At 32.4% G+C, this 14,417-nt stretch overlaps 1 protein-coding gene across 7 annotated transcripts in view; it reads left to right on the plus strand.

The window, feature by feature from the left end:
- Positions 1-14,417, plus strand: part of LOC130445909 (inositol polyphosphate-5-phosphatase A) — a 49,530-nt gene that overhangs the window by 19,794 nt on the left and 15,319 nt on the right. For 6 of the 7 annotated variants that reach the window (XM_056781807.1, XM_056781800.1, XM_056781801.1 and 3 more), the window contains exons 4-5: positions 5,226-5,483; positions 11,475-11,633. In XM_056781807.1, coding sequence (XP_056637785.1) covers positions 5,226-5,483; positions 11,475-11,633 — 417 coding nt within the window. The remainder of the gene's footprint in view (positions 1-5,225; positions 5,484-11,474; positions 11,634-14,417) is intronic. The other variant, XM_056781803.1, reaches the window with a different exon arrangement.

Raw genomic sequence — 14,417 nt, forward strand, 5'->3', positions numbered from 1 at the left:
TGGGTTTTACAAAAAATATTCCAATGAAAACTATATTAGCCAATATTGACGCCTCCTCTTATATATACCGTTATATTTAAAACAAAACCATATATATGAACACAAAAAATCTTGTGAATTTGGTATACGGTGCGAATCACCTGTATTTATACGGGCTCTAGTGGGAAAAAAGTGATATTTTTCAAAAAAATTTTCTCGTGACCATTTGAACGTCAGTTACGGCTACAATCTAAAATTATTTCCAGCCATACAGGATATCCCAAAAGTAGTTGAACAAATCAAATATACGATTTTTCAAATGGAACCTCCTATATTTGATAACATTGTTGAATTCTACATGGAAAATTAGCTGAACTTTGAAGATGTTCAAGGAGGACTAAACATCAGCTGTGGATAGCTTATGCATCAGAAGCTGGAGATGAAGAGATAGATATCGAAGATGGAAGAAAATGAAGTTGTTACTATACATGTATGCTCGTCATTAAATCGACCCGTCTAATCCATAAACAATCCAAAATCTTTATAGAAAACACACGAATGCTTGAGGAAGGTTAGCCTTGCCTTAAGTGGTCGGGATTATTGAATTTTGCCTTAATTGACTGGACTCCTAGACATTGCATTAAGTTGCCGGGCCTTCTATAGCTTCCTTTAAGTTCCCGGGACTTTTTACCTTGCCTTAAATTGCTGGGAATATTTAGTCTTGCCTTAATTGACTGGACTCCTACACATTGCCATAAGTTGTTTAATCCAGCCTCAATTGTCGGGATCTTGTCTCAAGTGGCCGGATCTCTTCAACCTTGCCGTAAGTGACCGGGACTATTTATTCTTGCCTTAATTGAATGGACTCCAACAGCTTGCCTTAAGTTACTGGGACTATTTATTCATGCTTCAATTGACCGGACACATTACCTTAAGTTGCCGGGACTATTTAATCTTGTCTTAATTACCTAAAGTTGCGGGGACTGTTTACCTTGCCTTAAGTTGCCAAGAATTTTGAAACTTGCCTTAATTAACCGGATTTTCACCTTGCTTCAAGTGGCGGGGCTCTCAGCCTTGCCATAAGCCTATATTGCCTTAATTGACTGATGAATGTTTATAAATTTAGCTTTCTATCTTAGCGCATAAGCGTTCCTCATACATATCTCTAAATGTATGAAAAAGAATGTATTTTTTGTACAATTATCGAAAAAACTTTTCTGTATCTCTACTGATGCGTAAATGTTAACTTTTCATTGCCAAAATAATTTGAAAAATAAACATGAAATTTACTTTTCAAGTAGCAAAATTCGAACAATTTCTTCCATGTTTCATGTTGCTGCTGATCAGAAACGTTAGATATTTCTTGAAGTGTTGATTCCACACTTGGTTTAAATTGTAACAAAAAATGCTTTGGTCAATCTAAAAAGTCACTCATCAATTGTATTATACGTATCTCAAAAAAATGATAGTAAAATCAGCAAAATATAACAAACAGAATATTTATCGCCATTGTGATTTTGAAAGTTGTTTTTTGAATCATATAAATTTGATATTTCATAACAAAATCAAGGTACCAAAATTTCCGATTAATTAGTATTAGTAATTGATGGATACAGATATTCGAAAGATCGGAATAAAAATTAAAAAGAATAAATTCTAGTGTTTTATTGCCCCAAAATATATTTTGCCACAATCTTGATGATCTGTAATATCAGCGTCATTAACATCTGCGATAAAGTGATCTATTTATTGCTACAAGGGCAGTGAATAGGGGATTGTAGTAAGCTCACTAAGAAAATGAATGATATCTAATATTTAAAAATATTGTTAAAATCTCTTTCCTGTACAGTATTGTACAATACGAGAGTTGCTACTTAAGTTTGAAGATAGACAAACAAAAACAAATATCTATAATTGGCTATAATGGCTTTATTCTTTTTCAAAATATTTTCTATTAATATCAATACACTTTTGCATGCGTTTGAACTGATTATCGAAGGATTTTGCCTATTCCGATTGAAATACTTTCAAAACATGTGATTTGAACACATCAACCGCTTCATCAGATGTAAAAAAACGTTGACCTCGCAATTTATTTTTGATCTGCGGGAATCAAAAGAAATCGTTGGGTCCCAAACAATGATGACGGCGGATGACTTCGTCAATTCGATGTTTTGACTGTTCAAATTTCAAACGTTTTCGTTTGAACCGATGTGGGGGAGCTTGTATTGTCGTGAAAGAGAATGATTCTGCGATAGGTTTCTCTGATTTTTTTCGAACATTTATGGCAAACAAATACTGGTGTACCATTCAGCGTTGACCGTTCTACGTCGCTTCAATGGAACGGTGGGGACATGTGCAGTTGTACCTAAAAACCAAGTGACCATTTGCTCGAATTGCTTCGTGCGCTAACAACTTCTCTTCGATTTGGCTCGTCTTGAAAGAGGTCCATTATTCGTTGTATGTCACGATCTTATAAACGTCTTTTATAGCACCGCGATTGAATTTTGTTGGATCTCTTTGTACTAATCGACACGAGCTATTTTTGAACGATAGTCCAATTATGCGGTATCCAACGCGAATATTTCAAAATTTGAGTAGCAACCCTCTTATTCCAGAAATTCTGTAATACCCATTCTTCTAGTTGTTCTATCTGAAAATTTTTTGGTTAGATTGTTATATTACAGCCAAATTAGATAATCCTCGCTAATTAATCGTTGAACGTAAATAATGTTTTATTAATTTTAATTTTGAGAAAGATCTTTCTGCAATTGCTACTGTAACTGGAATTGTTATCAACTTCGCAATTATATTGAACGATTTCAATTAATAATGAACTGGCTTTTATTTGGAACCTAACTCAGTTTAAATAAAAAATTAAATACGCTTTCATGGTTAAACAATAAATTGAACGTTATATTTATCGACGTTAAAGCTTGATTCAAAACACAAAAATAGAAATTAACTTTGAATGCAGTTTTCAAGTGAATTTCATGAGTCTCATAAAAATGTTCATAATAGATTGATTTAGAGGTCTTTCGTCGCCTTAGGGGTCTAATACTGTCGAACATATCTATTTGCAATTTATCAGCAGTTTCTTCAGTGTTAAGAATCTTAACGAAAACCTAGTTTTTTCAACCACTTGACATTGTGCATCATATTTTTATTTTTGGTCGAAAAGAAATCTATTTGTTGTTTCGTATGGAGTATAATAAATCTCGGGTAAATTATTATGCAATTACCTCATACATCTATTGACCATCTAATCTGAAACACGAATTTCGAGTTAATGTACTAATGTTTTTTTTAATCCCATTTTTTAGAAGGTTTAGTAGAAGGTTGCTACTTAAGTTTTGAAATATGGCAACACTGATGTGAATATATCAAATTTGACATTGCCATCATAAAGTTTGACATTTTTAATGGTGAACATACTCTGAACAAGTTGTCATACGTGTGCTATTTTGAGCTGTTTACTTGCTACTTGAAAAATTCGTCTTGGTCAAAAAATGGAATAGCATTGCGAATATTTTCGTGCGACGATTTTCGTTTTTTCTTTGTGATTAAGCACCAGCTCCTGTCTGTTGGTGCAAAGAAATGCTGAAAAAATTCAATCGCGATATTACGAAAGACATGTATAAGATCATGATAGGCGACGAATCATGGATCTATGCATATTAACCCGAAATGAAACAACAACCGATTGTATGGATCTTTAGAGACTAGCTAAATCCAACAAAAATTGTTCACTCGGAGAAGCAAATGGTCGCCTGTTTTTTTGGACTATCTGGCTATATCGCTACCGCTCCATTAGATCGACGTAGAACGGTCAATTCTGAATGGTACACCAGCATTTTTTTCCCAGAAGTGTTCGATAAAATCAGGGAAACCAATCACAGAATCATTTTCACCGCGACTATGCGAGCTTTTGCACATCAGTTCAAACAAAAACGTTTGAACAGTCAAAACATCGAATTTATAAGTCATTCGCCTTACAGTTCTTGTTTCCCCGCACATAAAAAAGAAATCAATCGAAAAGAAAATGCTTTGACAATTTGTTTAAATGCATGCAAAAGTGATATCTTAATGAAACTGAAATACAATAAAGCCATGTCCAATTATGAATATTTGATTTTTTTGTCTACCCCAAAATTTAATTAACTACCATCGTATAATCATTGAATTATCCTGAAAAAAAAAACAGCAAGATAATAATTGAAACTTGTTGCACGATATCGACAGTAGATTTTTTCGTAAGGATTCAGCTCAATCCATTTCTTAAAATGATTAATCTGAGAACTTTTCTCATATGAAGCTAAGTGTCGCCACTTTCTAGTTCTTCTAGAGATTAGAAAAATTTAGGTAGTTAACAATCGAATAACTTTTTGAAAATTGGGGATAAAACTTTTTTCCAACGGGGCTCCATTCTTTCAAGTGTTAAGAAAATACTAGAATTTTTTTAAATTTTGGAAATATTTCATATTATGAAAAAATCAATTTATCTGATGAACTCTATAGTAACAGCCGCACGCAGCCTTATTTTCAATGTAAAATTAAAATTATAAATAATGGGCATAGAGTTTCAGGAGTTGATAATTTTTTATTGGAAATTCCTTCTTTTTTAACGAGCATATTTACTTGAAAAATAATATTTTTCAGGTTATTAACAGAAAAATAAATACCTTTTTTCACTTGGTCTTTTTTTCTATAAATATGAAATAGACAACAAACATCCTCCATCTCTTCGAAATAGTGTAAGTGAAGAAGGGTGATTATGATGTCGCTATACGCCAACGATTTTTTTAATTTTATATCTCATCGAAGAAAAGTCTCCGACGCCCATATTATAGTGTTGAAATATTATTGGTAGTTATCACACTCTTGTTGCCTACAACGTCTGTGTTACCCCAGCAAGATAATGTCGAATGTAGTCATTTTAAATGTTATAGGTAATTAGTTGTCCATTTTCTATGATTGTTTCAACAATTTTCAAATTTTTTACACTTATATTTAAAACAAATAGGCGCAATAATTACAGAAGATGGCCAACTAATTATTTATAACATTTAAAAGACTACTATCGACACTATTTTGCCGGGGAAACCCACACATGCCTAAAACTACGTCGGCAACGCACACATAGGCGACGCGGCCCCGACTACAAGTACCTCCTTGACATTATCCTCACATATTAAGTCACTTTTTTATAATAATAATAATAATAATACTAAATACTTTGTTCCCAGTGTAAGTGGTCAAGAAAAGGATTTATGCGGACAAGATGGTCTTTGAACGGCACAATTGTTGACATGATAAATATCCATTTATTTCATGATGCCTCGAACTTTATAGCCATGGAATCATCTCCATCGGTTTACTCTAAAAATAGGCGAAGGGCGTTACAACATACATTACAAAAGTTTCATAATGACCAATATGAAAATGCTCCCTACTTTATTTTTGGGGACTTCAATTTTAGGACTGATACGGATGGTGTTGTTAAGGTAAATAAAATATTTTAACAGTTTTTTTATTATATTTTCAGGTGAAATAAATTTTTTTTCAAATACAAAATCTGTAATTTAGCGTGTCGTTGCTTAGATTTAGATTATTCAGAAGAAGTCTTATGTAACATGAAACTTAGTCGATGAACATATTTTATAATTTAATCCATACTCTTTTACCTCAATATTTTTCTTTAAATTTTTATGATGACAATAATGATTAATTGACGTGATAGAAGGTATTTACAGAACAGGTTGCACATTTCTCAAAAGTCAGGATTTTGTTTAAAAAATTAGCGACCATCATCTCGTCAGTACTGTATTAGGCTTATCTACCCTCATGATCTGCAACATTTTGATTAGTTGAGATCTGAAAAACTATTGATTTTTGCTTAAATATTGGTGAAAATGAAACTAGTTCTTTTACTGAAATAAAGGAAAATAGATATAAATAGATATTTCTATATAATAGAACAACTACGTTACGTATATCATAGACCAATAATTTGAATTTGACATAAACCAGCAACAACTGATCGGTTGGTGTACGGGGGAAAACATAAAAGGTGTTTATCCAAAATACATGATTTGCTACTTAATTTTAAGATAAACAAATAAAAACGAATATTTATAATTGGATATGGCTTTATTGGTTTTCAAAATATTCACCATTAAGATCAATACACTTTTGCATGCATTTGAACAATTGTCAAAACATTTTCTCCATTCCGATTGAGGTAACTCCAAAACATGTGAGTAGAAAGCATCAACCGCTTCTTCGGGTGTAAAAAAACAATAATTTAACTTGGAAGCTTGAAAAAATATGAATCAGTTTGTTTTCTGTATAACATTGCTGGAACGCGAGATTAAAACTTTGCCCTTCAGTTTTCTTAAAAAGTCCATTTTCTTCAGCCCATTGCAAAAAAGCTCAAACGCGATAATTGCATCTTGTAATGTCACTTGCGCAGTAAATGCAATTATTGTTGGATAACTAGGAATAACTTTTATAATTTCTTTATCAGAAATTTCATGAAAATATTTCCCTCTATCCATTTAAGAAACCATTTAAAAATGCAATTTTAACATCTAAATGAGTTATGACTAGACCTAGTTTTACTGATAATGGCATAAGAAGTCTCAATGTACCACAAGGGAAAAAGTTTCATTAAAGTCAACACCAGCTTTTTGCGTAAAACCCTTAGCAACTAGCCTATCCCTATATCGCACTTTTCCATCACATTCACTTACACTGCATAGTTGTTTTTCCAGGCATCGTTTTCATGGAATGAGTGTAGCTCTTTTTCCATGGGAACTTCCCACAGCTCTTTAACTGGTGCCGACAAGCAGCTTCAACTGTCAAAGGATCATCGTGCAGACAGGAGTTTGGACAATGGTTCTTGATTTTAGGAACAGAGGCTTCTTGACTGTTATCATTCTAAGAAATTTCAAGAACTTCATCTGAGCTAGTTGACTTTCCAGATCTTATCAGTTTCCTTATCATGTCCTCCCACTGAAACTGATGTTCTCAAGTCACTGATATCGTATGTTTTTGTTTACTATAACTCATATGTGATTATTTATATTTTTTCCAGTTTTTTGTAAACCAGCCGCTAATGACCTATTGCTTAGGTATACAGCCGTATTTACTGTCTCTGCCCAAAAAGATTTGCATAATCAGCATCAAACGATAAGCACCTTACTTTTACCAAAATGGTTTGATTCAACCTGTTTGACATTCTATTCTGCTCCGGGATATATGGGTTACTCGTATGATGAATAATTTCATTCCCAATCTGAGCATTTTTATTTTACTATTTGTCTGATTTTTGACCAGATTCTTAAATATTTTAGAACAATCAAAAACCTCCTGTTTTGTTTTAATAAAATTTTGCTGAAACCATCTTCAAAAGTAATAAAATACTCAACGCCACGAGGATACATATTTTCCATTGGACCACACACGTCACTGGATAATTTCCAATAATGCTTTAGTGAGCGAATTACTAGTTTTAAAAATGAACCGGGCTATTTACCTTTACAACAAACTTTACAGTTTGAATGAGTAACATGTACTGCACCTAGATAGCTAATCCCTTTCCACAAGCCATGCTCCATTTTTTTAAATAGTCAATTTTAATGCTTCCAAACCTTCTATGCCATATTTCGCCATTGCAGTCTGCATGTTTGTAAATAAATATTTTTCAAGGTCATCAAATATTTAATTTTTACATACATTCAATTACGTTCACGGTTGCAACTAATTCATTTTTCTTATTATAAATTATGTAACAATCTACTTCGAACTTAACAACATTGTCATTTTTTATCAATTGGATAACTGATACTAAGTTCGATGTTAATGCAGGTACGTACTTGACATCTTGAACAACAATATTATCTCACATTCCCGGAAGCTTTTTCTGATCAGCAACCATAATTTCTTGCTCTGTTTTCAATCCATTCCTGCTGAGCAGTCTAATGACTTACACCAGAATCCATATACCAGTCCAACTTCTTAAATATACCTTTCAGAAATACCGCACTAAACGCATTCGACGTTTTTGCTTTGTTTTTCACATATGTACACTTGTTCTGAAAATGTCCTGGTTACTTACAATTGTAACATTTAAGTTCTCTTCAATCAATTTTTTTTATTTTTTACACTAGTTTGACTTACCAGCAAATGCTCTACTGCTATCACTAGGCTCGATTTGCAGGTCCATAGTTGTCTCCATAGTCTTTTGTTATAGCTACTGGAATGTTCAATCGCCATAATCATTGGCGCAACCTTTTCTGGAAATCCTATTAACAACAACGCTCCGACCCACTCGTAATCGATTTTAAACCGCTGTGCCACTTAATTTTTGACTAATTTTTTACAATTCGAAATACGTAATTATCCATCGAATCATAATTGTCCAATCGCGTCGAAATAACTACGCAACAACCTAATTTTTCTAGAAAACCTTTTATCATCGAAAAGTGACTTTTTTGCTCCACATCTCCACTGGTGTAACAATATCTTTAATGAGAATATACAAGGATAAGTCAATTGTCAGAAACACTTTTGCCTTTGCTTTGAATAAACTTTCCAAAATCAGAAAGTTTTGCACAGTACAGTAAACGCCCAATCACCATAGTTCTCACGTCCCTTTAACTTAGTTATATTAAGTAGGTGATTCTGAGCCATTCTTACGTTTTCAACCCAACTCTTTTCGTTTCACTTCGAACTTCGCGAGTCTGGGCCCATAATCTATTATAACAGTGAAACACACGTTTCAGTTTCTGAACATAGACTGACTTAGCACTCTCATCAAGTCTGTGATTATCTTCTTGACTTATTTCAAATAATTCTTCAGTGTTTCCCATTTCAATAACGTTTCTACACTAAATTACCAATTTCATTATAATTGCTACTCTCTAGTGGCGGAAGGGGTAATATTCCTGATGAAATCATCTGGTTTCCACGTTTTTCTTACCGATTATCATAGACTCCTTAAGAACAACTAATTTAACTATTCGAGCCAAAAAACGCGTTACATATATCATAGGGTATTCCAGAAAATAACATCAAAAATACCTTATAATATAAACAAACGTCAACGCCTATTTAAAACCTTGAAATTTTCTTTTCTCGAGAGAAGTTGCTTCTGTACGTAAAGCATATCTACCTATATTGAATATTATCTTATAGATTAGGGATGGGGAAACTTTTTTCTTCGCGTGCCAATTTTTGCTAACGAAATATATGGCGGGCCAAGTTGAGGCATTACATTATTTACTAAAATAAAAATATTGTCATAATTTTTCTGAAATACTAATTTATTGTGCAATATTAAAAAAATAACATGCTGCGAAGTAGAAGGTTGAGGGGCGCTGGTCTTTGTGGGAACATGTGACATGTGGAACTGTTTTTGTTTCTCCATGACTTTATCATAAGCCGGTTCCATTTGTGATGCTGAAATTTTTAACAATGAAAAAAGGAGGTCATCCGAAAGCCTATTGAGAAGACAATTTTAAATTATGGAAAACGTTTGTACGCACAAATAGCTTGTACCAAACATAGCCATTATTTTCTGGCCGTGGGAAACTATATTTGGGTATTATGACCTAGATAAGGACTTATAAAATTCCAATTTGCTGGTGTTCAAAAATAGTTGCCTCAAATGGGTAGTGCGTTCGATGACAGTGGGACTTACGGGTTTTATGTCCAACGTGTACTGCCTTTACTGCCAATTTATGAGAATGTAATTTCTGATAAAAAGAAAACTGTACTTAACTTTTGTTTGCTGATCGCGGACCGGATTTTAACGCTTTGCGGGTAGGTATGTATAATACATAAAGACGAATTTATTTATGTATACACTACCAGCCAAAAGTTTTTCCTACCCTACCCGGTGCAAAAGCAGAAAAGAATGGAGAAAGCTAACAAACAAAGCTGGACCAACAAAAAACAATAACAAAAGAACAAGAGGAGTAATCTACTCCAATAAAGGGATATGTAGGCGCCCCAAACGTTAGCCATAATCAAGAGATGATGATTCTAAAGAACATATATAGATAACAATATAGTTATAATATAACTAAAGTCTGTAACTCCATTTTATATTTATCATAAAATAACTCTGTACGGAATTATTTTCATGTTTTTGCTTTATTTCTACCATTGTAGTTTCACTTAATAAATCGAATTAAATTGTCATAAATTTCACGATTCAACTTTTTAAATCGATGTTTTTTGGAAGCGTGTTTTTTTTGTTTTATTTAAACTATATCTATTTTTCACTTTTTAGTTTCATTTAGTTCGATTTATTGTAAAAATAAAGTTTTTCTTAAGCTCTAGTCATTAGTATTGTTAATCTCCAACAAACGGCAGACAGTTGTAAAATTTGGTTTGATGTAAAGAGAAAATTTGGAGTTATAATTTTTTTAAAAAAAAATTTGGGTTGAACGGGATTTGAATCCACAACCGGCGAATCCGGAGTTTGAGGTATACTAACAGTAATAAGACTCTTTAGTCTTGGAGCCCCTCACCTAAATTCCTAAGAACCATTAACAACATATCTTTTGTTTCTATCATTTCTTCTCAACATATCTTACTATTGCAAATTTTGTGTGTAGAGGTTTTAGAAGATGGCCGCGGTTAGTGCGAAACGGTGGTGTAAGTCTTGATTGTGCAACGAGTATGGCGGTACAAAGAGACTGGTTTGCTCATGCAAAGACCTGGTTCGCGAAGAGCCAAGAATACAACAGCTAGATATAACCGCTTTCTCGTCTTCATGCTTCTCGAACTAGAGCTCCTGGACAGCCGCTTTACCGTGAACATCGTATTGCCACCTTGCTCGGACAAAAGTGGATTGGATTCTGATGTAGCGCGATTCTGTTTCTACGGGCTCAAATAGACGTGGTGACGACAATGCGAAAGGTATTCTCAAGTGTATTTTGCCTAGCTACTTCCATTAGGTGGATGATCAGTTATGGTAGGATGGGATGGTATATCTTTGACACTTACACTAAGATAGTTTTTATTGAAAACGGGATGTTGACTGCGGACTGGTACCTCAAGGAGGTTCCAGAAGACCATGTTGTAGCATTCATTGTTATTCTTGGAGACGACGCAACTTTTATGCATGGTAATGCACCCATTAAACACATTTGAGATGATATGAGGAGACATTTATGGAGATATGTGCGGACCCCTAGAAATTCTAGAGAGCTCTGCGTTATACTGGTGCATGAATCGGATGGACCGCAAAACACGATCCAAAATCTGATACAAAGTACGCTTCTTCGATTGTAAACTGTTCACTGCCAGAGGAGAAAATACTCGCTACTGAGGGCCTTAATTTTTTTTTGTTTCAACGAAAATCATAGCAGAACAAAATTGTTTATTTTCATTGCTTTCAATAAACTTTTTTTTTATTCAAGCGAATTATATTTTAACCGAAAAAAATCCGAGAAACAAAAATAATAAATAGTCTTTTATTTCAGAAATTGACTGATGGTCTTAGGACAATACGAGTACAAAATAATAAAAACAATGAATATACCAAACTGCAGTTCATGACTGAAGATAGCAAGTTGGTACTGACTGTGGGTAAAAAAGAATTCAACCATTCTGACCATCAGACTGTATTTACTTCGGAATGGGTAAGTGAATATATAATTTTTCATAGTATTATAAAATGTTTGTCAAATTTTACTTATACTTAATCAATGGAATTAAAGTAGAGGATTTCAAGTAGATTTTTGGGATTTACTCGACCCCGACATATTCCCTCATGCTCTCTGTGCTCATCTTATACTCTATGCGTCTAGAGCGGTCCACTAGAAAATCGAAAGTAAAAAATATTAAGGGAGTCAGTATAAAGTAAGGTCAGTTAACTTTTCGTTATCTAACAGTGTACATGAAGGAAGGGAAAAATCTCGTGAAAACAATCGCTGCATTGACATTTTCGAGCTCAATTGATTTCTTTTTAAGGGGATACTTGAAAAGTAAAGTGTTCTTACCAAAATAGACCACAAAATATAAATGAACTCAAAGAAAGGAAACGTATTGAGATTGCACAAATAACTTTAGAGTTATAGAGAAGGTTCGAGAAGAGTTCGCGGCACGTAAACAATTTGAGCACTTAAATTAGGTTTCTTTATATTTAATGAGTAATACATATTAAATATTTATTGTACTTAATAAGATTTTATTAATTTTTTAAACAAATACAAAAATCAATTACTGTACATATTGATATGGCTAAATAGGTATTTAAAAGACCTTTCAAATAATGTATTACAACACCCACATTTCCATTTAAAAATTTTAGCAATGACGTCATCACGCTCATATAGATGACGTCAAAAATAAAAAGGTATCCTTACGAATAGCCTGTTTAAAAATAAAAATCGACAGGTTTTCTTAAAGTCGCCGGCTTACGAAATAATGAATTTATTCCTTTCATTTGCACCATACTGTATATATATATATATATATATATATATATATATATATATATATATATATATATATGAATTTATTTTTTTTTGTCTCTCTAATTTCTTGGGTTCGTAGGTTGTTTGTTTAAAATAATAAAACTTCAATGAAATATCACATTTATATGTATAACTTAACGTTTCACTTCTTCCTTGGGAGCATTTTCAAAAGAATAATTAATATATAATGATTAAAGTATTTGTAGAATAGATAAAAACATATTAGTAGATATCTACATTTTTCCATGTTTATGTAGAGCAGTCGATGCATTTTTGGTTTATTTGTGACCATTTATTCTGTGCTCCGAATATTGTGTAGTCATTCCTATATATGGGAGTTTAAGATTAAAAAATCGTATGCTTGAGTGGCTTACTACTTTTGGGACAATCTGTATGGCTGGAAATATTTTTACCATAATGGTAACCATAATTGATATTTATGTGGTTATGAGAAAAAATTTTTTGAAAAATATTGTTTTCCCACTAAAGACGCACCTTGTATAAGAAATTTTATTTTGACTAAAATATCAGCTAAAAATGTTAACAAACGATAATATTAATTTTTAGATAAAACACAATAATTATCGATTTTATATTTGAAAGTAAAAGTTTCTTTTCGTGTAATCTTTTTATAAAAGGAAATTTGATAAGAGGTTTCCCGTAAAATTACAGGATTTAATGTTTGATAAAAAAGTAATTAATAATTAAAATTTTCTGTTATCTTGTAAAATAACTAAGGAACTTTGTGATTGTGATTGCTAATTATTAGTACTTTGATAATAAATATTGTACAACGTAAACAAAAACCCTCGTTAGGTAGTATGACTCATTACGTTATTTTGACCATATGTAAACAGTTAAAATTATAACATTTATAAATGAGACATGGAAGACTATCGGGCCTATTAAAAGTTTCAGTTGATTAATGAAAAATCGGGTATTAATCAAGACCTTTTAGTCTAAGAACCGGCTGCAGGATTAGTGCGCTCATCGGTTTTTTTGCTAAAACTCAGAATATATAGTTACCAGTTTGTCTATCAAAATTTGGCCGCTAGTATTTTTAATTTATTTTTTGGAAAAAATTTAATTCACTCGTTTTTTAAATAAAATCTAGTCTACATCAAGGCAATTTATGTATATATTCTAAAAGATCACGGTTGCCGTTGTGCACCTGGCCTCAGCTCTTCACAGCCAAGTGTAAACAGGTATGATTTCGATATATTTATACGTTTATAACGTACATTTATTCATTATATATCAAATTATAGCTAAAATTATCTTTATTATCATATATGGTTGCCTAATTAAATCCGGCCGCAAATAAGGGTTGCTGGTTGTGATGAAAAATATTTAAGCTAGAGTGAAAGAGAGTTAGCGCGTAATATCATTTGTCAGACGAAGACAGCGATTACCGACTATTAAAATTGCGAAAGACAAAATCGAGAAGAAATATATATTCCAAACACAATTAATGACCATTTACATTGATTTTCTAAAAAGCTTCGAAAATTAAATTGATAATAAATTAAAAATACTAGCGGCCAAATTTGGACAATTAACCTGGTTAATATATATTTTGCTAAATATAAATATATATAAAAATTTTGATTCTAGCAAAAAACCGATGAGCGCACTAATCCTAATTTATAAATATTTCCGTCAGAAAATATTATTATATTATTATACTTATCTTAAAACACCCTGATTTCATAAAGACGTGAAGGTGGAATCTTCAGAATAGCGCACGAAAAATATTTTTAATTTTATTTATTATTTATTAAATTTAATATTTTTCTAACAAGTACATAACTAGTATATCAAGGAATCGTTGGTATTAATAGTAACATTTATTGTACAATTTGTATTATTGAAGAATTTTAGGCCCTTCGGTATTTCATTCTTTAGAGCTGAAGATGTTGGAGCAGAAAATTCGCATATGTTTTGTTT

This window comes from Diorhabda sublineata, chromosome 6 (genome assembly GCF_026230105.1).
Source record: "Diorhabda sublineata isolate icDioSubl1.1 chromosome 6, icDioSubl1.1, whole genome shotgun sequence".
NCBI lineage: Eukaryota > Metazoa > Arthropoda > Insecta > Coleoptera > Chrysomelidae > Diorhabda > Diorhabda sublineata.